The sequence below is a fragment of the Strix aluco genome, chromosome 18 (genome assembly GCF_031877795.1).
Source record: "Strix aluco isolate bStrAlu1 chromosome 18, bStrAlu1.hap1, whole genome shotgun sequence".
Classification (NCBI taxonomy): Eukaryota; Metazoa; Chordata; class Aves; order Strigiformes; family Strigidae; genus Strix; species Strix aluco.
In genome coordinates, this window is record NC_133948.1 from 15097392 (window position 1) to 15122304 (window position 24913).

Sequence of the window (24913 nt, forward strand, 5' to 3'; positions counted from 1 at the left end):
CACTCTCGGGTGGGATTTGACTGTACAACTTGTACATCTTCAGATGACTTTTTTGGGAGATTCCTGCCAAAAAAGCTTGTTGCTGCAGATAGACTTGTCCAGCCCTTCTGGGAGCGGGAAGGAGCCCACAAGCTGTGTGTATGGTCCTGCTTGGGTCTCCTGTATCTTGTCAGAGGTGGCACACAAGGGATGTATGGGGGACTGCAGGCATTGTCCTTTAGTGCAGAGTGTTGGGGTGGAGGGGAGGGAGGGAGGGAAATAGTTGGATGCAGGTGGATGATGGGGCTGTTTCACACCATGCTTGGTGCAGGCGCGGTGTGAGTTTTATTTAAGCACAGGGCAGCCCAGCTTGAGGTGTGAGTTTTATTCGAGCTTTATTCAAGCAGTCCAGCTCCCTGGCTGGGTCTCTGCCCCCATCTTTGTCTTGTAGTTGCACAGCTCTGGGGAAGGCTCCTTGGTTTGCTGACTCTGCAGCAACGCACCAAGCCCAACGCCGGTCGGACACACCCTGCGGCCTCGAGTCGCAGGGGCTGGTGTGAGGGAGGGGATGGGAAGGTGGCTCAGGGCAGGGCTTGGCTTGTTCCTCGCCACGGCAGCTCACGGTGAGACCTGGAGCCAGGAGCAAAGCTTTTGTGCTCACGGTGGTCTCGGCTGCCCTGCCTGAAAGTCAGAGGGGTGGGAGAGGCGATGATCTGGGGAGGACCATGCTCCTCCCTGAAGGGATCCAGCCCCTGTCCAAAGGTTTGCCGAGGCCCTGGAAGGGCAAGATGGGAGAAGAGCGAGTGGCACGACGTTCGTCTGAGTATCTGTGCGCGTTGACACGGTGGGTTTCTTTGGATGGGAAGGAGGACTGCCAACCCGAGCAGGGGGCTGGGGAGGGGGATACCTCTGCTGCACAAACACTCTTTAGAGGATTAGCAGAAGGAGGTGCGCTGGGAGTCTTGCTGTTGTGCTGTTTGGGCAGCTCTTGAGATGTGTTTTTGCAGCCTGTGAGTGGTACCTTGTGCTGAGGGGGATGGAGAGCTGATGGCTTGTTGCAGGTCTCGTTGGTAGCCTGCTCCTGGTGGCACCCTGCTGAGCTGGGCAGGGGGAACCACAGCTGCCTCTTGACTTCTGCCTGTGCTCGTCCCCTCCCTTTCTGCCGTTGCTGCTCTCTGGCCATGGGCACCCCCTGGCTTCACTGAGGGAATGAGCTGGGGGTTCAGCAATTCCTCTGCAAGGCCGGTAGTCCTGGGGTTGTACCTCGGGTTGGGTTTTGTTGCGTACCTGGGGTGCTGGAGCCTGCTCCCTGCCTCGGGCTTCAAACCCTGCCATGAATAGCAGCCGATCAGGCGGAGGAAGGAGTGCAAGAGTGTTTTGCTGCCTAATCCACATTGACACCTCGGCTTCACCCCAGGTTGCCCACCCAGATGGCCTTGCCAGGGAGCCAGCCCTGCCAGCTTGGCAGCCGTCCGGGGAGCACGGTTTGCTTAAGCCTCCGGAGCTGTGAGGTGGGTGTTCAGAACAGGATGGGGCAGCAGGAAATTGCTGCTCCCTCCTGCAACCTCCACGTGCCAAGGCTGCGGTCCAGGCAGAGCAGGCTGGTTTCTGTCATCCTGCCGTGCCATCCTGTCATGTCCTTGGTCCCACGCACTTCCAGAAGCCCCCATCCTCCCTCCACCCTGTTGCAGATCACCACCGCTTGTCTCCATGCTCTACCTCTGTGCTCCCAGCCTTGCTCCCAGCATTGCTGTGTTGCTTTCTCCCCACTTTTCCTTCTCCAGGAGTTGGATGCCTGGCCGGTGAGTGGTCCAGGGTGCCTGTGACTGTTCTGGGGAGCCTGATGCTACACGTGCTGGTCTTCAGCGTAGCTTAACCAGTGGCCTCCTGGATGGGTATTGATCGCATTGCTGGTAAACACATTTGAGCGATCAGCACTTTATTGTAGAGTGTTTCTGTGTGGGATTAATATAACTGATGTTTTTTGTTTAAACTTTATTCCAGAGCTCTCGAGGCATGCTCTGTGTTGTCACGAGTTAAACTTCGCGGCCCTGCTGTGCAGGACAGAGGCCACGTCCTCACCTCGAGGCAAGTGACAGTGGAGGCCTGAGACCTCAAGGCTGGCCCAGCAGCTGGAAATGGCAGAGGCCACGGGGTGTAAGACCGGGCAGTGTGGCGAGCAGCTAGGGCTAGTGAGGTCTGCCCTGGCCCTCGGAGGGCATGCGGAGCAGCTGAGAGATCTGAATCTGTAACCTGCTCTGGCTTGATGGCTGGCTCTCGGGGCTGGACTGAAGGTCACTCGTGCAAGCTGTAGAGCCCCAGCTCCTATCCCAGCAGTCCCTCTTCTTCTGACCCCACCAACACCCTCATAGCTGGGGGGACCTCAGTTTTCTGTGTTAATTTTTCAATCTGCCCCGTAGAAATCCCCAGCTGTGTATTTGAAGAGATTAAACCTGCTTTGCATCTGTTTACTCTGCAAATGATGTCTCTAAATTGAGCCTAAATCTAAAATAATTCATAAAAATGAAATCTTAATCTTTCTAACATGGCGATGAAGCTTAATAATCACAGTTGGGGTTTCACTTGAAAGACTTATAATTTGTTTGGGGAAATCTTGAAGGCACAAAGTGAGTGTCTTCCTTTTGTTACTTCCATCGTGGCTGTCTGAGCCTGGTACCTAATTAATTGATAGCATCTTGAGGAAGGATAGACATTTGCATAGCTCTTAAAATCCCCATCTTAAAGCACTCCCGAGCTGCCCTACCTTCCTGAGAACACCCTCAAACACCCTTTCTGTGCTTGGAGAGCAGCACAAGAGAAATCTTGTTGAAAGACATTTAATGTTGATATTCTCCTGCGATGAACGCCGCGATAGGCGGTACGCTGCTTGGGTACCGATTCGGGAAGCTTGTTTTAAGTGGCATTAGTGTACAGCAGAGCTTGCCAGGGTGTGGTGCGTGCACTAATGGCTTGATGTCAGTTCAGAGTGTGGTGCCAGGAGCCTGCTGTTCCTGATGGTTTCCTCTGCAGTTGCCACCCTGATGGTGAAACTTGCTGACGGTGTCCCCAAACCAAATTAAAGTAGTTGATGTGGCAAAGGTAATGTGATTCTGCTGGTGCATCTCTAGATGAGGTCGTCGGTTATCTGTTATACTGGCATAAGATCTTCAAACCCTGTGGTCTTTTCGAGTCTATGCCTTCCGAGGCATCGTTCGTCCCGTCCCTCCGGCGGGATGGCGGTGGTGTGGTGCGGCTGGTGTCAGGTTGGTCTCACACATTCCGATGTGTGGTTTTTTTCCTTCAAGAACCACGTTTCCTGGTTGATAGAACCCATCAGTCTTTCTTCTGGTCTGGTGCATGTCTTTGCCCATTTCTTCCTCTTGCAGTGGTCAGCTGGGTTAGTGGCTCTCCATCTCCGGAGCCACAGCACCTTTTCTGAAGGGTGTGTTTTTTTCTTCAGCCCTTTCTATCGTGCCTGCGATCTCAGACCTGAAACTCCTGCAGGGATGGTTATTCTGCTGAGGTGCAGCTAGCTGCCCAGCTGTTTCCCAACCTTAATCCTTTCAAGCAGCAGCTTCTGTGGGTCTTAAGTTAAAAATGAATGGAAAAGCTTTACAGCCAACCTAGAGAAACAGCTTAAGCATTCAAGCAGCAAGAAGAGGCAAGTTTGGATTGATGTATCGGCTGGTCTGAACGTGCATCCTGTTACTGCTCAATGCTTAAGCTCTTCCTCTCTGTCCAGAGAATAACCTTGGTTGGAAGGGATCTTTTTAACACAGTGCCCCACTCGGTTGCAGGGCCAGTTGGATGAGGTTGGTTGTAAAGCTTTTCTGTTCGCTTGTAAGTAGACGAGACCCAATTTCAGTAGCGTGCAGCCAACCGTTACTCTCTGTTAACAGGCATGGGGAGTTATGTAGCTGAGCTGCAAAAGCTCATCCTCTGAAACAGGAGCGAGCGAAGATTTGGTGGTGAAGATCTGCGACCAAGTAAATTTTTGAGTAAGAGCTGATGCAGTAAATCAGGGTTGAGTTTTGAGCTCTGTCCTCAAAATAAAAAGGCAAGAGAAGGAAACTAGGGAGTGGGGTGCCCTCAGCTTCCTTCTGCATTGCCGAATACTTGGAAGGGGTTTTATAAAGATCCTTCCATCCCCGCTTAAACGTTTAGCAGCAGCTCAGTGATGCTAGTAGGGGCTGTGACCTCTCTCAGTGCTGCTAAGCTTCTGCAAGCAGGCAGAAAGTTAACTGGAAAAGACGAATCTGTGGGCAGTAACAGCTATTTTAAAAAGCTGAGAGAAATAATCCCCCTCAGCTACAAAATGATCTTCAGTAAATTGTTGGGATACCAGCTGTCAAGTCAATGTTCTGGTTCCTTGGCGCGCCCATCTGCCCCGATCCTGTGTCGGCTCTGCGAGCGCTCGGGAGTTTGTGCCGTTTGGTTGCTGCTGATCTCTCTTTAAATACGAGACGCAGCAGGTAAGAGCTTTTTCTCACTTCGTGTCTTGGAGGGGTTTATGCCAAAAAAAGTCAGAAATTCTGCTGATTCACAACAGTGTCGTTTGGGAATTAATTTTTCAGAGATGCCTTGCTTGGTGCGGTTCAGTTCTGCATTCCCTTAGGCTGTGCGCAAGTCACATGAGACTTATTATGAACACAGATCCCCTTTGGCTTCTCTCTGCCTGCACCCTGCATCTGAAACACTCTCTGGATCCCCTGTGTCCCATTGCAGCCTCTTCTAAGCTGGTTATGAAACTCCATGTTATCCAATTCCCTCCAAAGATGGTTCAAAACCGCTGTCAATCCTGTCTCTGTGGCTAATCCAGAGGAGGTGTGTTGCTGCAAAGGGGAAGGAGGGAAGGCATTTGAGACAGCATATCTTTGTCTTTTGGTGTATAGACTCTAGTTTTGATGCTGTTTAATACATCCTTTTTTTTTTTTTTTTCCCTTTGTACAGACAGTGTCTTTCAAGTAGGTGGTTTTTGAAATTAAAAGTGCTTGAACAGGGAAGCAGCCCTGAAAACAATCTACTTGAAGCTGGGAGGCATCGCTCTGTTAGAAAAATCCAACAGCCCTTAAGGCTGGGAGAGGCATTTGACAGTATACGTGGTTTAGCCTTGCTTCATTCACAGGTAAACTTGCCGTTGCTGGGGCAAGGCTAACCCTCTCTCTTAAGGCTGACAACACTGGTTTCTTAAAGCCTAGCTTGGCTTTCCCTGGGGTAAGCTGTCTGTTTTCAGAGTCCATCAGTGTGCAAAAGATCATCCGAGCAGGTCAGGCTTGTGCTGAAACACCCCGTGTGTGTTGGCAGTGGGCTCCCTCACAGATGTAAGGCTCAGCTCTGATTGCCACCCTGCGTGGCCCTTCCTGGGGCGGGGAGGAGTGTGCTCTACTGCAGAGCGACCGTGCGACAGCAGCACGGAGACGGCTCCGTCTAACGTTGTATCTCTGTGCGTCCCTGGCACGGGAAGCCAGCAGTGCCTGCAGGAACAAGGTCCTTCTCTCAGCCTCTTGGAGCTTCTTCCCCTGCGTCGAGCTGCTGCTTGACCCCATAACTCTTATGCAAACCCAACCGTGGGGTGAGGCGAGGCTTTGGGACGTCACCGGTGGTTGTCCCCTCCGCCTCTCCCGCTTGCTTCGGTGCCGGCTGGCCAGAGCCACAGCAGCGTGTTCACCCGTGTACCCCGCTCTGTCTCTGTCTTGGGCAGACACCACGAAATGTGCTTGGCTGCACCATCTGCATCGTTACGCCTGGGCGCGTTTTCGGCCTCCTCGGTGGTTAACAGAAATAGATTTTAATTAAAAGCTCATTATCGAGTTGTCGTGTAGCATTAGTAAATAAAAATAACTTTTACAGCCCTGTCTTGTGGCTCAGTAAGTGGCAATTGAAAGTATTTGACATCACTTTATTTTTAAAAAAATGGAAGAATATTGCATATTTGATTCCCCCTTTGCTCCAAATGGACTTTAATCCAAATAAATGGTTGTCTGTGGCACTCTGTTACCGAGTCCAGAAGAAGAAATAAATGTGGTCTGCAGTCTCAAAGTTATCTCTGTTTCGGTTGTAAACTATTGTGGGTGTTTTGGGCATCTCCTGGAGGGATGAGGAACAGATACAGCCTACCCACTTATTGTTTCCCAGATCATTAGCGGTGGGATGTTCTGCTCAGCCCCTGCCCTCTCCCTTCTGCCATCTCCCTCCCCGTTTCAGTGCAGAGGTGTCACATCCTCTTGTTAAAGCTTGCTTCTGAATGGAAATAACATCACGCAGTGGAAGCTGAGCGTTTCTTCCTGGGGCTTGGTCCCCTTTTCTGTGTGGTCTTTTAGACTCTCGTGTCATCCCAACAGGGGCTCTGTGCTCTCTTCTCATCTCTAGCACAGAACTAGCGCTTAATGAAATGATCTGCTACGGTGAAAAGCCATTTTCTGCATTATTTAAGGATAAATTGGTGCAGTAAAATATTTTATAGGTGTTAGTAATTTCTTCAAGGTTGTGCTGTAACCCAATACTGTGCCTCTTGCAAAGTGGTTGGGTGGTGTGGGATGTGGAGGGACCGTTGCGATGGGTTTACTCTGGGAGGCAGCGTGCCCGGGCTGAGCTGTTGAGCACTGCCTTAATCTTCTCCAGTTGCTTGTTTGTGCCCTTATTCCCCAGCCAGGCCCCAGGGACGGCTGAGGCTCTGATGGTTTGCATTTGTGAGGACAAGGAGGCAAATTCTCCATCCGCCAGCCCCGGACAGAGCCAGGTTCTGTCCCCTGGAGTTTGGGCACCTCCCTGTTGCCTGAGGAGAGCTTCTCGTGTGAGGAACCTTAATCTTAAATGGTTAAAATATGCCCTTTTTCCCCCCGCCCCTCCCTTTTCCACATAGCTGTTGTAAATTCAGTTTGGAAGAAAAGCATCAGCCTGTGCCAGTGGTGGGAATCGCTTTTCTCTGTAGAGCCCCTGCTCAAGCCTCTACGTGCAGGGTTGCTCTCTCTGGTGCCCTGGTGCCCATTTTCTGTAGCACTTCGCCTTCCTCCTTGTCACCCGGTGGCGAGAGGATCTCATAACCCTTCTGCTCATTTTTGCGGCTGCTTTATCGACTCGTTAGCGAAGGAGCGGTTGTGAAACTTGACAGAAAGGTTGTGCACCGAAATAAATTGTCCAGTTGCCTGCTAGTTGGAAATGACTCTTGGTGCAGGTTAATAAATAATGCAAACCCTGTTAATAGATGCCAAATGCGATGTCTCTGCTGGAGAAAAAGATGATGCCAATAACCTGTACTGGAAGTACTCTATTCTAGCCACTGGCTGCTGAGTTTTAAGTGTTTAGTGCTGTTTACTTAAAACGCTCTGCTGATAAATTGTAAGCGCTCTGTACTTAGTAAAGAACATAAATTCCAGCTCCGCAGAATAACAGCCTTGCAGCACTTACCCTGTTTATAAAGCAGCTCGTCCACGTATTCCTTCAACGACTCACCGAATATATCTAACAACCCGCCTCGCGATCGTGCTAATGGGAGAACACAAAGCTGCAAACGCAAGAGGCGATGCCTGCAGCTGATCAAGGATGCTGAAGCGACGCATCCCGCTCCATCCTGCGGGTCGGGTTAAGGTTATCGTGATGCAGCTTTTTATTGGGCGATTGAGCTTTATTATAGCATGGCGCCAGCCGCTCTGGTGTAAGGCTGAGAGGGGATTTTTTTGCTCAAAGCCTCTTTGTTTTGTTTTCAGGAGCACGTAACAGCTTGCAAAATCGTCTTTGTGCTTCAGGTGTCACTTTAGTGCAGAATGGGGGAATGGTGTTACGGGCAGAGGATGGGATGGGGAACTGCCAGCCCATCCTGGCTCTCCCCCAGACTCTCTGGCCAGCCTTGGACAGCAGCTCTCTTCTCTCCTCATGCCTGGGGGGGTCTTTTTTGTGTTTTATGGCCAGGAAATGTGGCAGTTAATGATATGAGGCCTATCAAGTAAGGACGAGGAGGGCTGAGGTCCTGATCGTCTGTAAAACAGTTGGAGTTCAGCTGTCAAAAGATGCCACTTGAATGCAGATCGTTATTTTAAGTACCGAGGTGTGGAATGAAATCATGTATGTTGAAATAAACGTGGCTGCTGTTCCATTTATATATTTAATGAAGGTAATTCAGCACAGTCGGGGAGGATGTCTGTGCGGTGTTACGGTTGGAGACTTTAGCACTGTGCAGGCAGGAATGTTAAATATATATTTCTGCCATAACGTACGCATGCAGTGACAGAGCGGCGGTGTAAAATCTTAACAGCAGAAGCAATCGCTTAAAATATTCCCGTCACCAAATTGAAATTGCGGGGGAGGGGGAAAGACCCACAAAACTCTTCCTTTAATGCTCGCTGTTGGTCTTCAAAACTAACTGCCGGCTTGCTTTTAGGGAGAAAAGCTTTGGGTCGTGCCAGCTGATGCAGTATGGTGAATAAGGTTTGGGTGCCTGCGTGAAACTCTGCAGGGGTGGTTTGGTGGAAATCCCAGCCCGGAGGGGAATTGGTGGGGTTACCCCAGGGTTGTTCAAAACAGGGATCCCGTGGGATGCGGAGCGATGTCTGGGGAGGAGACGCTCCCGTTGGCAGCATGCAGGAGCCTGTCCTGGGAAAGGTTTGGTGCAGGGCTGTGTGCGTGCAGGCACCGATCGCTCCTCTAAAGCAGCAGGCTGGAATGTGGTCTTTGCAGACAGAAAAAACAGCCGATAACGCTTTATGCAAAGCAGTTTAATTCTAGTTAAGAAATAGCCCTTTGATGGTAGCCTGGTTTTATGTGCCTACAGAAATGGTACAAAATAGCTGTTTAAATGTGTCTCGCTCTGTTTTGTCTGAACCCTCAAATTAACCTCCCTCTTAAAATAATAGTCAGGAAAAGATCTTCTGCAATCTGAGCCATCCTGTGCCGAGCTGGAGCTCATCATGGGGACTGGAGGCTAGCTAAATGTGTGAAATTAGGGTTTTATAATTACAACACTGCAAAACTTGCTCCTCCTGGTGTTTTTGACCTCAAGGTGTTGACGGCGCTTGATATGAATTGCGGAGAGGCTGTGGAGAGCCGTCCGGGGGTGTTGGTTTTTTTGAGGGTAGCGTCGGCTTTATTCTTTTCTGGGACTGTCAGCGTGTGTGTGTGTGTGCATGCACCCTGGGAGGGGGAGAAAATAGCGATATACTCATTTAATCGAAGCCAGCAGAATGGCAATAAGCTTGTCCTCGGCGGCTTTGCCCACAAGGCGGCAGTGGGTGACAGCGGGAGCGGCGCGACGCCTGCACCAGCAGCCTCTGCCGTGCCTGAGCATTAATATTGATGCTGTCCAGGTGGCACCAAGATTGAGTCGTAGTGACAAGAGAATGTGCCGAGATCCTTTTGCCCTAGGGCTTTAGAGTAATGGCCATATGTCTCGGTCCAGCAATTGTTTCCACCGTGCAGATGGAAGACCAAAGTGGCTTTGGCATATTAGATTCATCTGTTTTATGTCCCTCTTCACCTTTCTGCCTCCCAACACCTTCTGTTTTTATGAGCAAACTTCAGTAACAACATAGATGCAGCTGCAAGATTGCTCGAAGGACACAGTCTTTGAGCAGGACCAATTTTCTCTGCTCCTGAGCTGTTTCTGTCACCAACAATTTCAGCAGAAAATGCAGTTTGACTCTATCAAAACATGCTCCAAGAGAACCGCTGACTTCAGTGATATTTTTTTTTTACCTCTGCAGGGTCGGTAGCTCTGGATGAACACACTTTGTACATAGATCATTTCACTTGTGATTTTTGGGAGCACATTGTGCCCTTGTCTATGAAACCCTGTTGCTGATGCTGGAGTTTGTGCTGGGCTTCCTGGGGCTATAGGTAGAGACATTAAAGCCACCAAGGGGCAATTAAGAGTGATTTTTATTTCTTGTTAGAAACTGGCAGTGCATGGCTCAAAAGGCACCTGAACGGACCCTTCAGGTCCTCTGTTGAATGTCGGTGGGTTGCCAGAGGAAGAAAGAGGGGGGCTTTATTTACAGAGTTGTTTGCAGGGGTGCAAAAAAATTCACATCTTGGTTTCCTAATGAGGGAGGAGGTGGTGATTGGCAGATGAGATCAGATGGAAGGACATAAAAGATGTTTCCTTATCTGTGCCAGATGCCTTCTCCACACTCTCAAAGGTATTGTGAGGTGAAGAAAGAATGCATTTGGTTGAACAGAGGTGAAGTTCTGAAATCCATCTTTATAACTCTGCTTCCTGTTTGCTTTCCTGCAGGTGAAGTGGAAAGGGAAGGACCTGTTTGATCTCGTATGCAGGACACTAGGACTCCGAGAAACCTGGTTCTTTGGGCTTCAATACACTATCAAGGATACGGTGGCTTGGCTCAAAATGGACAAGAAGGTTGGAACCAAATTTCACTTGAGAGGTCGTGTGGGATGACAAAGGAGAATGTACTTTTTTCCTCTTTCTTTGCTTACCCAAGGCTGTGTTACGTGTGGTATTGAAGTAAACTGGGTGAAGTGTTTTTAAATCTCATTCCTATGGCATCTATAAGTTAAACAGGGAAGAGTTGGCAGAGATACCCCACTGCTGCTCTTGAGCTGTGAAGCCTCAGACCATGCACACTGAATCCCCCTGAGGCATTTTGGAGATTGCCATGCTGGGATGCTGGACTTCAGGGTGACTGTAATGTAAATGAAACCTAAAAGTCTCTCTTTTGTGCCCCTGAATGACAAAACCTTTAGTGGAAAAGTGAAGTTGCATCTTGGCTTTTGTGGTTGAGATGTACAAAGAGCTAGGGGAGGAGAACCAGAGGAGTGAAAAGGAGATGGAGGTAAGGAGGAAACACTTCCCAAATACGTGAGCCTCCAGGTTGCTGAGGGGTGGGTTAGAGAAGTGGCAGGTGTGGTTCTGTTTGCATCCAAAGGATGTTACACTAAAACCAGACAGTAATCAAGACTGTGAAAGAGATCTGGCTGTCTCACATGTCATCCCAAGGTTTTAAACTAACACGAACCTGAAGTGGACAGTGCCAGCACAGTAGAAAGGTAGTGAGGAACAACACTGAAATAAATACAAGAGGAGGCAGTGCAGGGAAACGACGAGAAGTCGGATGGTGGCGTAGCAGGATACAGCATCACTCTGGCAGGTTCGGAAGAGGCGACGTGTGCACCAGAGATCAGAATCAACCTGTGCTGTCTCATTTCGCATGCTGTTTGTTTCTGCCTTGTTTGTTTTCTTGCATCATTAGGAGTGTCAGAAATGTTTGTTTGTTTTCTTTTTTTAACTATGGTTTCTGAACTACTTAGGTTGTTTCATCTGTTCTAGATATCTAAAGTGCTTGACAAAAGATGTGCTGATCTGAACAGAAGGGAGCTTGTGTCTTGGCTCCAAGAGACCAAGTGCTGAAGGAGCTGGAAGGAGTAGCTGAATGGCTCTTGTATCCTACAGGTTCTGGATCATGATGTTCCAACAGAGGAGCCCGTCACCTTTCACTTCCTGGCCAAATTTTATCCTGAGAATGCAGAGGAGGAACTGGTCCAGGAAATCACACAGCACTTGTTCTTCCTGCAGGTAGGAGCCATGTCAGTACTATGTTCTCCAACATGAGGGAGAAGGAGCCAGGACGAGCAGAAGCATGAGAGGGTTCCAGGGTCAGCAAGTTGGTCAGCAGAGTGTTATGTTCACACCTCTCTGATGGGAGTTATCTTCAACAACAAAACTTCTTAAAATAGGTCCAAGATGGTTTGTCTGGATGAAGCAGTCACAGATGCCCAGACTTGCAGACCTCGTAAGCTGGCTGTCAGGAATGATTAGGTGATTTGTAATATTAGAGTGTGGTAGCTAAGGAAAATGAATCTGTTGGATGTGGGCTTGAATGACACACACAGCCTTGGAGTCCACCTCTCTGCAGGGTGTGGATATCAGTTGTGCTGAGGGATGGCAGTTGCCTTTGTACATGATAGCATCGTTATGTGGAGCAGGGGAATTTCGTCCTCAAGAACAGAATGCAGGCAGCCTGTTTCATGTTCAGGCTGTGTAGCAAAGGTTCGCCTCTTCGCAAAACGGCCTTCAAATAACTAGAGCGGAAGAAAATCCCAGAAACACAGCTCCATCAGAGACTGATGGCAAAAGCAGGGGAAACCCAATGGTACCACCTGCCCTGTAACTCCTGCCCTTATGTTAAGCGTTTGGAAACTGGTGAATGCATCTTCAGGCTTTTTTCTTTTTTATTTAAAGTACGCTACAAAACTTTGTGTCCTGAGAAATCAGCTCAGCTGATGTTTTAGCAGTGCTGTGTGGCTGGTAACGAAGAGTTTCTAGCACAGGAGCTCTCTTTCACACAAGATCAATTTTCTGAAACTATGTCCTGTAAAGGATTGTATCAGCTACGATTACAAGGAGTAGTCCTAGTCAGACCCCTAGGTACTGAGTGGGATGTTTCGTCTGCTCTGTGACTGTTAATTTGAAGTCTCTAAAACAAATAAGTTATAAAAATAAAAAAAGACAATAATTCTTACGTTTGTTACATGAAAGTAGAGGCAACCTGGATCTGGATGCTCTGGGAAATACCACTGTAGACTTCAGCGTGCCCTGCCCTTTCAAATGGATATCAAAGTGAGCTCACCAGCTTCTTGGTACTCCTCGGTCTTCCAGAGTTCATCTTTGTTCTTCAGAGCTGAAGGACTTCTAAATGCAAAGTATTGCTGTTAATTTCCAAGGTCTGTCTCAGGCACTAGTGTCTCCATAGGGCTATTTTTAAATGTCTGATTTGCCGTGGGCTTTCTCCTTGATGAGGAAAAATGCTGTTGTCATCTTTGAAAAGGGAAATTGGAGAGGAAAAGCAGTTATAGCTGCATTTTATAAATGCAGACCGTGACTTTTCTACTAGGATTTCTGATGATGAGAGGAGCCTGGGCTCCTGTAATGCATATGGGAAATGGGAGCACATGTAGGCTTGCAAACTCTCCTGTTCTTATCTTAATGCAGGAGAATATCTTCTGTGATTATGTTGTAACCAACTTTGAAGGCTCAAAACATGTTATAAATTCAAATTGTGTTACTGCACCTCTGTGACAATCCATTGAAGTCTTGTAGGAAATAGTATGCTCTTTTTTCTATCTTTATTCAGGAAAATTAAGTGTGCAAAACCAAAAAATATCGAACATGACAGGTTTAATTTTTTAATGCATAGAAGTCAGGAAACATAAAGCTGTGGCTTTTGGGAACTGCACGTTGGCTCTCCTGGGAGCGTGCACAGGGCTTTGCCTGCTGCTAAAAGCACTGCCACGGAGGTGACCTGCAGCTCTCCTTGCTGCCGCTGGGATTGGAGGGAATTAGCCTTGAGCACAGGTGAACACTGACTGATAATGAGGCCTGAATATCCCAGAGCAAAACCTTTGTGTGCTCAGAGACTTGGCTGCAAACTTCTTTTTTAATTTAGCGGCGTGTATAGATGTTGTATCAATCCATAGCTTATGCCTTAAGAGGTTTTATCTCCATGTTTACATGCAAGACTTCCCCCCCCCGCCCCGCCTCGCTTGCCTTTAGCAATGGGATATAGTTTCTGTCATTTTCCACATATAAATTTAGCTCTTCTCACAAACCTGTCTGAAAAAGGTGGCCTGTGAAAGCCTGAGCCCTTCCCTTCCAAGCCACCAGAGACTTCCTGGGCCTGAATTGTAATTAGTGTTAGGAAAATTGTTAACTGTGTGGTTGACAGCTCGAGTTAAAACAAACTGCAACCATCTGCTGTGACAGTCATGCTTTGCACTGCTCCACTAAATGTGTGTTATGTGTCCTTTTCTGCTACGTGCAGGTGAAGAAGCAGATTTTGGATGAGAAGATCTACTGTCCTCCTGAAGCCTCTGTCCTGCTGGCCTCTTACGCCGTCCAAGCCAAGGTAGGCACAGGGGGATTCCCCAAGGGCCCGCTGACGTTGGCGGTGGGTTAGCGTTGCTCCTGGGGAGTGAGGCCCTTCGTGATGTACCCGCTTCCTGAGGAAGGGGGAGGCAGGGAAAGTTGTTAAAACCTGGGAAGTGAGGGGACGACACTCGCGCTATTGCCTTCTCTGCGTGGCTGGTTTCTGGCTGCCTTCAGACGTTGGACGGATTTTTGCTTTCTCTTTCCAGGACTCTTTAGCAAGTGCACAGCTTATGAGCTGCAGTGCCTGCTCAAGTGTGGCTTACTACTGGAGCAGGTGAATTCCCCGAGCCCATGCTTTTTTGGCTCTCCTCCCTGTTCTTGCTGTTGTAGCCAGAGGCAAACCAGCCATGGGACTCGTAGCTACATTGCTTCCCCAGAATACTTGTCATCATGATAACTACTTTATTTTGACTACTACAGCTTGCCACGTAAATGTTATTGCAGTGTTAAAGGGCTCTTCTGGCTTCTCCATTTATCTCGGGTTTGATCTTGGATGTTTGGCCTCACTAGACAGAGGAAGAAGTCAATGCTCATTAAGTTCCCCTCGTTCCTTGGCTGAATTCTGCTCTGGACCCAGAGTCAGTGTGTTTTGCTGAGGATTTATTTAAGAGCACTCTGTTTTTCAGTCTGAAGCATGCAGCCTTGGACAGCTTGCAGCAGCCCACAGCAGAGGGACCCCTGGGGTAGAGCGAGCAGCCCGAGCTTCCCGTTCTTGCAGGAGGGGAAGTAGTTTATCGCTGTATATGCACAACATGTACTGCGGCTCAATTAACCAGTCTTCTAGCTAATCTCCAGTTTATGTGTGTAAAGATAATGTCTCTGGAAAAGGAGTGACTGGAGTCCGATCGCAGCTCAGCTATGTTATCGCTGTAGCCTCGTGGTTGTAGTCAGTTCTGACTCTCCGGATGCAATTTAGGGAGGCGTTTTGGCTCGCAGGACCACAGGTGGGTGGCCGTGCCCTGGGTCTGGCCCATCGGCCTGTCCTTGAGGAGTGTGGCTGTCGAGCAGTTGAGGAGAAGCAGGCCAGCTCTCTGCTCTGTGAGACCACCTTAGCTGGCAGTGCTGGAGAGGGGATTTGGCTCTGTTGCCTGAAGAGAGGGCCCGATCCAGGCTGGTTGGAAACAGAGACCAGTCCTCAGTGTTTCGCTGCAGCTTTTTCCGTGTTGTCATATAATCTTCCTCATACTTGTTTAGCCCGTGCCTGGTTTGTCTGAAGGCAGCCCTGGGTGACATGCAGTGGTGTTCTTTGATGATGAATGTTTGAATTTACTAGAAAAAGATGTTTCCTCCTTGTAGTCAGAATATTGATGAAACCGTATTTTGTTCGAGAGACTCATCAGCCAGGGCAAGACAAGTTACTTTTAGAAATGTTTCTATTTGTCTGAAACATTCATCGCTCTTATTAGAGTGCGTGAGTAAACACTTACTTGGCTTTTTCTCCACTGACCTGCTGAGCTGAGGATACATAGGGGATGACTTTTCCTGTTGCCAAAATGAATAAACCATTGGGTAAATATTGAGCGCTGTTAACTCTTGGCCGTGACAGCTTCTGCTCGCGCGATCGGAACAGGCTGTGATTTGGCCCGGGACTGTTGTGCCATCCCCTTTCTCTTCTTGCAGCGTGGCCGCTGACCTTGCGCTCAGTAGCACCCTTGACGTGCTCAACGCTTGGTTGTCTGGAGGAGGTCAGCCCGAGTCAGAGCAGTTCTCCTAACCTTGCGCATCTTGATTCTGCACAGAGATTGTGAGAAGGTGGAGGAGGGATGCCTTTTCTGATCTTTGCTAACGTGCTTTCAAGTCTGCATCAGACATCGCTTTTCCTTGCTGCCCCTCCAGGTGGGGTTTCCCCTTCTGCTTTTTTGTTGGCAAAGGAGAAAGCTGAAAGCATGTCTTCAGTATGGAGCTGGGAAGAAAGGTGTTGCAGGTCATCATCTTCCAGTTAAATAGGATAATGATGTGCTTTCTGGACAAGAAAGCAGCCACTGAGCGCAGTAATTTCACTAATAACGTGCTGATTTGCATGATTAGGGGCATAATAGCCTGACATAGCGGTGTGTTTGCAGCCATTTGATTGACAGCCAGCTTGGTTTGTACTGCGTTGCGCACCTACCTGCAATAACAAAGTAAGCGTGTGGGTCATAAAAATAAAAGCTTATTTATTTCTATATCATTGTGTTGATTTGGGGAATTACTATGTGTTTTCCCCTCTAGCCCTGCATTCAAACCACCCACACTGCTTTCAGATGTTGGAGGCGGTTCAGGTTTTAAATAGCCGGGAGAGACGTGGAATCTACTGAAAAACGCCTCCCGGCGAAAAATGGTAACGTCCAGGAGGTTCTTCCATTTCTTGCCCCTTAAATGCAGATCGCTGCCGTGCTGCAGCCCTCCCAGCACTTCAAATCTTGTAGCACTAGCAAAGGGCTCTTCTATTTTTGTTTTTTTTTTCCCTCAAAACAGACAATACTTGGTGTTAACAGTTTGAAGCTGAACATGGCTGTGTTTATCCAGGACGATGTAAGCCAGGTGTATGAATGAGGTAAAGGCTACTTCCATGTGTAACCATGAATATTAATCATGTAGTTCAATTAACAGGAGCTGAAATTCATGACAGTTTTGAAGTAATGATTTAATTGAAAAGGTCTTTAAAAGTTTGTTTGCCAAATCATTTGAGCCAACATATACTGCAATACTTAAACCATTTGTTGATTTTTGACTCGTGAATAATTAATGTTCTCATCCAGACTCCCTCTCAGTACAAATATTCCTTTGGGACGTGGCAATATTTTTCACCACATGAAAATCACATAATCCATACTTAGTCTTGGGTCTCCACGGTAGATCACAACAAAAAATAATTGTGTTAATCCTATTTGCTATTATTTTCATCACCTAAAAATGATTTATTTTCTGCCTCTGCAAGGTTATTGGAGTTGTTTCTTTTGCCAGTACCACGTTTTTATTGCTGTTCCCTTTTGATGTGGGTTCAAGGGATGTGTATCTGCAATGCGCTGCTTTCTGAGAAGCTCCGAGCATCTGTAGACCTTGGAAGACAGACAGTTGCTGCTGCTCAGCACCCTCCTGAATGAAATCCGTGGCGGTTTTGTTATGTTAATTGAAGTCTGAGTCAGTGTTGATTGTTGCATGCTTCCTTCACATCTGCATTGGCTCCAAATCAATATTTGCGTCTTTAATCCCCGCTTGTCGTCTATGAAACGTTGCTTGCTGGACTGCGGAGGGGATGTATGTGTAGACTTGTGATGCTGAGCTCTGGTTTTAGCGTGCGACGTGATGGTTCTGGCGTTAAAAGGAGGCTGATACAGAAAGCTTCCTGACTTAATACATGAGCACCATGCGTGTCTTGGTCTTAGTTTTAAAAATTGTCACCATTTTGTACTTTCTGAGCTGAGGTTCCTCAGCAAAGCAGGGAGGGAGGGCCGTCTCCCTTGCAAAGTGAGTGACTTGAGCAAACGTTGCTGTGTCTTGTGTAATTGGGTAATGTCGCTGCAGAAGTCCTGTTTGCCAGGTGAATGAAAATCACAGCATTGCGTGTACGTGCCTCACATCCATCGTCCTCTTCTCTTGAACTTGCTAGGTTATTTGAGGTGCTGTTTTCTGGCTGTTTCCTGCCCTCTTAAGCTGTACGGGAGGTAAATTCATTTTCACATGCACTGCAGGGACACTTGGCTTTTCAATCTGTTAATAAGCAGTTTTATTTCTCAGTCACTTTATATGCTGCTCAAAAAGATGTAAATCTAAACAAATAGTAGTAATTACTGGATGCACTTAAATCTGAATTGGATTCCATGACCCAGTTGAGCAACAGACCCTCAGGCAGAAAAGCTGACAGCTGCCCGAGAGCAGCCTGCGATTGTCTGTCAAACTCCTGTAATTTTTTTTAAATATTTGTTCATGAGGGTGGTGAGCAGCAACAGAGAAACCACCATCTGCCTCACCTGGTGTAGATCAGTCTTTGGGGACAGGTCTTTGTCCATATCTTGACTCCCTGTCCCTGTGGGAAGGCAAGGACCTCAGAGCTATAGAGTTGAGTCTTTCCCCGCAGCAGGACGTGTTTTCTGGGCATGGTAATTGGAATAGAATAGTTCCGTTGGAAGGGACCTACAGTGGTCATCTCGTCCAACTGGTGGATGTCAGCTGATGGTGGGAAGTTTTGTTCTGCTTCCCCCTTTGCTGCAGACGTAGGAGGAGGATGTTAAGTTTCTCTCAGCAATCAAATGACAAAGAAAATAATTATTAAAATTACTGAGCAGTGTATGTTCTCTGCTCTAACAGGTTGTGATGTGAAGGGTGTAAGCAGTCTGCATTTGCTCTCTCCCCAGGGGGTGGATGTGTAAGTTTTATTTGCCCATAGACTTGAGAACGGTCAGTGTGAGGTTAATGGTTGGACTAGATGATCTTCAAGGTCTTTTTCCAACCTAGATGATTCTGTGTTGTTAACGTGGGGTGGGCACGATGTCTGTGCTTCTTTCCAGTACGGCGATTACGATCCCAATGTCCACAAGCGAGGTTTCTTGGCCCAAGAGGAGTTGCTTCCAAAGCGGGTAAGGAGCTTGGCTGAGCAGAGGAGTAGGGTTCCAAGCCTGGTGGTGTTTTGTGTACAGAGCCCTTTGCAGAGAAGGTCTCTGTGGGACTGCCTGCACCCTGCACTCTGCTTCGCTTTCCTTGGGCTTCCTTACCAAGGCAAACAATCCCGAAAGATGTATTGAGAGAGGAGAAATCAATCTCTTTCTGACATATTTTAATAAAAACAGAAGCAAATGGGTTTTTTCTTTTCACGGTTTCATCCTGCCTGCATCTCCTCGCGATGGCCCGGGGACAGTTTGCCTGTCCTGCGTGCTTGGGAGGGCTGAGCGAGCGCTGGGCGACCACAGGGTGCGGGGCTGAGCGTGCCCTGCTCAGAGGTGCCCGTCTTGAGGTCGGACATGGTGCTGGGGAGGGGTTGCTTGGGGCTCAGGTGTTTCTGGCTTGCTTGCTGCCTGAGGAGACTCTTGACGAGCGGCAGTGTGACCTGGTCTCTGTCTCCCCTCGTATCTCAGGTAATAAACCTGTACCAGATGACTCCAGAGATGTGGGAGGAAAGGATAACGGCCTGGTACGCAGAGCACCGAGGCAGAGCAAGGTGAGTGTGTGCTGCAGTGGTGGGTCAGGGTCAGTCCCCTCGCCTGAAGAGTCAGCAGGGCTTGGGGAGCTTGGGCAGGTGATGGATGAGCTCTGCTGACAGCAGCGTTGATCCCAGCACACCTCTGGAGCAGACTCACGGAGGGCAAAGGGCTTGTTTTGATCGCTCTGCATCTGCCCTGCTGTCCCCTGGCCGCTGACGGTGTCCTCGAGAGAATTTAGGACTGATGGTCAGTAAGGGGCCACCTGCAGAAGGGTAGGGAGGCAGGCAGCCCTGCCTGCCCTTTTTGGGCCAGGAAAAGAAATGGGGATTCAGACTGATGAGGTGTACTGCTGCCTTGGGTGGTAAAATGCTCCTTGTGGGGGATAAGCCTAAAGTCAGATGGATCTGAAACAAGGGCCTCCCAGCCAGGGATTTCCTATTTGTGCTTGAGGGATTGGGAGGTGGACAAAGCAAGGCTTGAGCTGCTGCATCTCGCCAGGCAGGCGTCAGCAGCCATTAAGATGCCGGCAAGCTGCAGAGTGGGATTTGCTGTTGGGAGTTTATTGATCCTGCCAGCAAAGACAGGCTTGACCTGTGCGATAGAGACAGTCCAGGCTTTAAAGCCTTGTGTGTGCTTAGGATCAGAAAGAGCAGCCATCTCCCTCTCTCTGATCCTACCAAACATTGTAACACTGGCCTTTTTTTTGTCTGACAGAGATGAAGCTGAAATGGAGTATTTGAAGATAGCTCAGGACTTGGAGATGTATGGAGTGAACTATTTTGCGATTAGGGTGAGTGTAGGCTGCGGGTCATCTTTTCTTGCTGGTGTAGCTCTTGTGTTAGTCTTCATCTTTTGTGTTGCTGTGAGATTGGGTGAGTGGAGCCTTGGAGAGCCAGCAGACCTGGGGGATGGCTGCGGTCCGTTGGTGAGAGTCCCTGCTGCAGCGTGTTTCGCTGCTAGCTGCCGGGGTGGCAGGAGCTCTTTTTAATACGTGGTGCTGGGGGGTCACTGCACGTAGCTAACAGTGGCTCATGTCAGACCCTCCGAGTGGAATAAAAGGGTTTTCTGCTCTGCTCTTTCCTCCCTTAGAATAAAAAGGGCACGGAACTGCTCCTTGGAGTTGATGCCTTGGGTCTTCACATTTACGACCCAGACAACAGATTGACCCCAAAGATCTCCTTTCCATGGAACGAGATCCGGAATATCTCATACAGCGATAAAGAGGTATGGATACATCTTCCCTGAGAGCAGCAAGAACACAATTGCGATTTAAAATTATTTCTCTTGTCTTCTGTCTGCTGTGCTTGCTATCACCAGCTTAGCTAAGGGCAGTTCAGCTTCTCCAATTGAAACCTTAATTCCAAGCCTTTCTGAAAGCTTCCAGGAGTGGGTGTACAAGAGGTCAACTGGGGGCTATTCTCCTGTTTGCTTTGAGAGTACGTTCAAACCCCCTATGTAATTTTTTTTCAAAAAACAAAATTGCTGTCGATGTGCTTAGCTCAAATATCAAAGTTCAAAAGTTGAGAGCTCTGCTTTACTGTATGCATTACAGTATATATTACTGTGTAGATATACTGTTTCATGAAATATAGTGAGATGTGTTTCTGGCGAGAAGAGCTCTTGCCATATCATTACATCATCTGGAGTTTTCAGCCTGCTGGGCTTGGCATAACAGCTGGAATCTTTTTAGGAAGTTGAGTAATTTAAGACTTCTATTGGATAGATATTTATTAAATCCAGAGCATAAATACAAATCTTCTGAATCACTGGCCACCAAGCCTAGTTGCGAATAGCAGTGAAATTGGCTATGGAGGGGAAACTGATCTGCTCAATTTTCAGTCTGAGAGAGCTGCTCAAAGAAAACCAGCTGCCGTCATGGTAAGGAAGAAAATTAACTTCTTAATTAAAAATTGTTTTCCAATCTAAACATGATATTGATCAGGGTAAAAGCTAAAGGTTTCTCATCAGCTGCATTTATTGCATGTCTTGTGAAGTTTTATAAGTAGTAAGGCCGTGCTGGGATTCTCTTCACTTGTTTTACTCCTTAAAGAGCTTCACAACTCTGCAAAACAACCCAGCACTTAGTGGCTTTCAGAGGCTTTCCTGCCCATGACAGATGAGTGCAGTGGAAGCTGTCTGCTCGGGCATTGCCTCAGAAATCTGGGGATTGAAGCCTCCGTAACCAGGCCTTGACACAAGACTGTAATAGAGCTTTGTCTTGGGGGAAGGGACTGCCACCTTCCATCAGGTCAATCATCTGTGTAATAAGATGACCACAAGTAGACCTGATGTGGTAGTAAACAGGCTTAATAGCTGGGTATGACAGCTGCGTCGACACAACAGAGGGGTTTAATCTGTCGTAACAAAGATTGACTGTTTACATGGAACTGAAATTCCTCTCCTGACATATTTCTGCTGTTGCTTTCAGTGAGTGGTGTGGGTTCTGCCAGAGCCCAAGTCCAGGGACGTTCACGCATGTCTGCCTGTGTGAAAGTCTTAAAAGATTGGCTCTTAAACTGACAAAACAAAACACTGCCAGGGCGAGTTCTGCTGAGCCTTTTCAGGCAGTACAATGTATTGACAAATAGACCTACTTTAATGGACACAGACTGCCTGCTCAAGCGCTATCTCTTCAGCCGGTTATTTTTGTAGCATGCGGGGGAGTGATGGAATAGATGCATGCCTTCTAAAAAATGCGGTGTTGCGGAGCACTCTGTCTCTTCAAGTATCCTTTTGTTAGTTCAGAGTCTTCTGTCTATCCAGGGGCTGTGTTACCAAAACTTTTGAGCCTGGCGATGCCACCTATATCCTCTTGAGAGACCCACTGTGGGAAAGCTCTTTGGAGAGGGTAAACCCAGGCCATGGTTACAGCTGTTTGGTTGGCACATGGAGTGTAAATACAGGATAGAGCGAGGGAATAATATTTTGTATTGCGGAGCAGTCTTGTGACATGGCTGACTTCTGGAGAACAAAATGCATGGAAAATCCTTTTGGGGAGCCCTTGCGAGCGGAGATGTCAATGGGAAGGGTAGTTGCTATGTTCCTGATGCAACCCTCCTGCCCATCCATCGGGCAGCTGAGCTGGTCCGTCCTCCCTTCAGAAGTGTCATGAGTTTCTCCACAAGGCTGTACCTTCTCCATTCTCTGCAGCTGCCAGGAGAGCTGCATCTTCCCTTTCCTCGGGAGGTGCTGAGCTGTCTCTGCCTTCTGCAAGGTGCTCTGCAGAGGACATCGGCTGTCGGGCATTGCAGTCTGTAGGTGGACAGCACTCTCGTTGCTTCTGTGTGGCACTCACATTTTTCTGACTGGGGGAACAGTTGTCTCCTTGGTTGCTGTTGATACTAGTTCTCTTGCTTGGCTAAAAGCCATGGGGACAGCTCTCAGCCTTGTTTGTCTGACACTGCTGACCTCCTCTGAGCCAAAGCTTTCAGTAAGACTTTTATAGCTGTGTTTTTATTAAATGCACCGCTCTCTGATAACTCTCTCCCTCTTTATTTTTTCCTTTTCAGTTTACGATTAAGCCATTGGACAAAAAGATTGATGTTTTTAAATTCAATTCATCAAAGCTGCGTGTGAATAAGCTGGTAAGTCTACAGACAGAGTAATTTTTATTGCCCGCAGCAGTAGTTTCTTTTGGGGCTTTTCCTTTGAGCAGTCAGAGGGAGCGTGCTGGCCTGGCTGGACTGCAGATGTGATTTGGTATAGCAGTTACTACTCGGTCATAGCCTCTAGAAGAGAAGGGGGAAGGTCAAGTCAAGCTCCTTCACAGAACCTCTCCCCTCTCTCCTGTTTTTGTTCTCCCTTTCCGAGCTCTTGGGTTACAACTGACCTGCATGGCAGAAGCACTTTGTGAGTAAAACTTTCTCATCAGCCCCATCTTTGCTCCAGATCCCCTTTCTTCTCCTGCAGATCTTTTCTGTTCTGTCCTGTGACGTAGATCTCCCTGTTTTGGGATGCACAGTTACCAGGGTCACAGTCCTGGCTCTTCCTAGGCTGGTCCCTTCTGAGGACGCTCTCCTTGTACAAGGATGGAGGGGACTCCATTGAGCTCTTCTGTTCTGAATCTGTATTGGAGACCAGGCTTAGCTAGTGTTCTGGATTTGGTTTCTGGAGGAGCTTTGATCCAGATTCTGTAGTAGCTGTGCACCATTGTTAAGTTGCACAAAGGACCGTTGCTGGCCTGTCCTTCACGTGATGTAGGGAAGAGGGGCTTCCTGACAAAGGCCTCGTTCACTGCACTCATCGGGGTCGTACTGCTGAAGCTCCTCTGACTCTGGAGAAGTAATTCGTGACTTGTGAAATGGAAGATGGGCATGTGAATCAGTCCTTAGAAAAGAGTCCGAGTTTAGAAACCTGCTTCTATTGCTGAGAAGAGCTTTCTCTCTTCTGTGTACCCACCCCTTTGCTAACCCTCCTCTAGTATTACCACCTTCCTTGTCCTCCTTGAGGAACAGAGGAAACCACATTGGTGCTCAGAACCCTTCAGCAAAGGTATCTGAATATGTCTGAGGAAGCTTTTGATAAGCCTTCTGTTTGTCCAAGATGGAAAGTGGTTTTCCTTCTTTTTTTTTTTATTTTTTTAATCTCAACGCTTTAAACGCGCAGCTGGGAGAAGGTGCAAGTTTATCTTGAGCCTAAAGAAAGGGGGCAGTAAGAATCAGGGAACTGGTCAGAGCTGTAGAAGTTTCTGTTTCATTATTTGGCCTTTTTAGGGCTGGTATGAAACTTGCCAGAACCATGCTGTGCTGGATGCACAGAAAACAGAAGATTGGTCTCTGCCAAGAGCTGATGGCCCAGGAGCTGGTGTTTGGTATGGGACTTGGCTCTGCCTTGGCTCCCTGCCCCTCATATGGGTATGAGAGCTCATAGAGTTTGGGATCAGCGGGTGCAAGTGCTTACAAGCACCAAACCAAAACAGTTCTAGTGGTTTTGTGTGTCAAGAATACAAACCACCTCATCGTCATCACGTGTACAGCTGTTTCTCTCCGCTCTTCACCCTTGACTGGAATAGATTCTTCAGCTGTGTATTGGAAACCACGACCTCTTCATGAGGAGGAGAAAGGCAGACTCGTTGGAGGTCCAGCAGATGAAAGCACAGGCCAGGGAGGAGAAAGCCAGGAAGCAGGTGAGAGACCTCTTGTTATAATGAGACTGTGAGCCAAAATCAGAAATGCAAATGAACTTGGGAAGGAACAGTCTCCAGAATGACATCAAGCACGCAGAGCAGCTTTGAGGGAAGGTCCAGCTGAACATCTCTTTTTAGTAGCCTGCTCCCACATTGCCAGTCATTCTCAACTTGGCTCTGCAGGTTGATGGCAGCCTGGCAGCCCGAGTTCAGCCACCACACTCAGGGATCAAAACTGGGAGGATGGGAGGGAAGAGCTGATCTGGGTGTCCTACAAGTGTGTGTGCATCTTCCCTGCCTCGCTTTATGTCTGGGCTCCGTAGCTGGAAAGATGTAGTATGTTGGGGTAGTTGCTTGTAATTAAAGCAGGGGCTGTGAGGGGGAGCTGTGCTTTGCCGTAGTTTTTCGCCTCATTTTCTAATTACATGATGATGGAATGCACACCGACATTTCGGGGTGTGCAGCCTGCATGCTAATTCGGCGCTGGCCTCCTTTATCTGCTGCAGGTCAGCCCAGGCGGCGAAAATGGCTCTTTGGAGGCAGCAGCGTGTAGCCGATGAGCATATATCAGCAAATTGGATTGTATGAATCATTGTTTTCTGCTTGTAGACCTTTTCTACTCCCTGAAACCCGCACAGCTAATCTGAGTACTGGTGCTTAGAATATAAATGTCCCTTTCGCAATAAAGCCGCTAGATAGCAGCAGAAGAAGCCAAAGCAGTCACTTGCACTCAGGAGGGTCTTATGCTCAAGGGACTGCTAAGTTAATGGATTCGAGCATTCCACAGAGGTCCCTGTATGGTGGTGTTGAGGT

At 48.1% G+C, this 24913-nt stretch overlaps 1 protein-coding gene across 9 annotated transcripts in view; it reads left to right on the plus strand.

Moving 5' to 3' along the window:
- Positions 1 to 24913, plus strand: part of NF2 (NF2, moesin-ezrin-radixin like (MERLIN) tumor suppressor) — a 49062-nt gene that overhangs the window by 1354 nt on the left and 22795 nt on the right. For 7 of the 9 annotated variants that reach the window (XR_012625689.1, XM_074844677.1, XM_074844676.1 and 4 more), the window contains exons 2-10: positions 10205 to 10330; positions 11381 to 11503; positions 13749 to 13832; positions 18346 to 18414; positions 18910 to 18992; positions 19690 to 19765; positions 20065 to 20199; positions 22485 to 22559; positions 23987 to 24100. Coding sequence is in view for 8 of the 9 variants with exons in the window: in XM_074844677.1 (XP_074700778.1) it covers positions 10205 to 10330; positions 11381 to 11503; positions 13749 to 13832; positions 18346 to 18414; positions 18910 to 18992; positions 19690 to 19765; positions 20065 to 20199; positions 22485 to 22559; positions 23987 to 24100 (885 nt within the window). In the remaining variant the exon portion in view is untranslated. The remainder of the gene's footprint in view (positions 1 to 10204; positions 10331 to 11380; positions 11504 to 13748; positions 13833 to 18345; positions 18415 to 18909; positions 18993 to 19689; positions 19766 to 20064; positions 20200 to 22484; positions 22560 to 23986; positions 24101 to 24913) is intronic. The other 2 variants (XM_074844681.1, XM_074844680.1) reach the window with 2 other exon arrangements.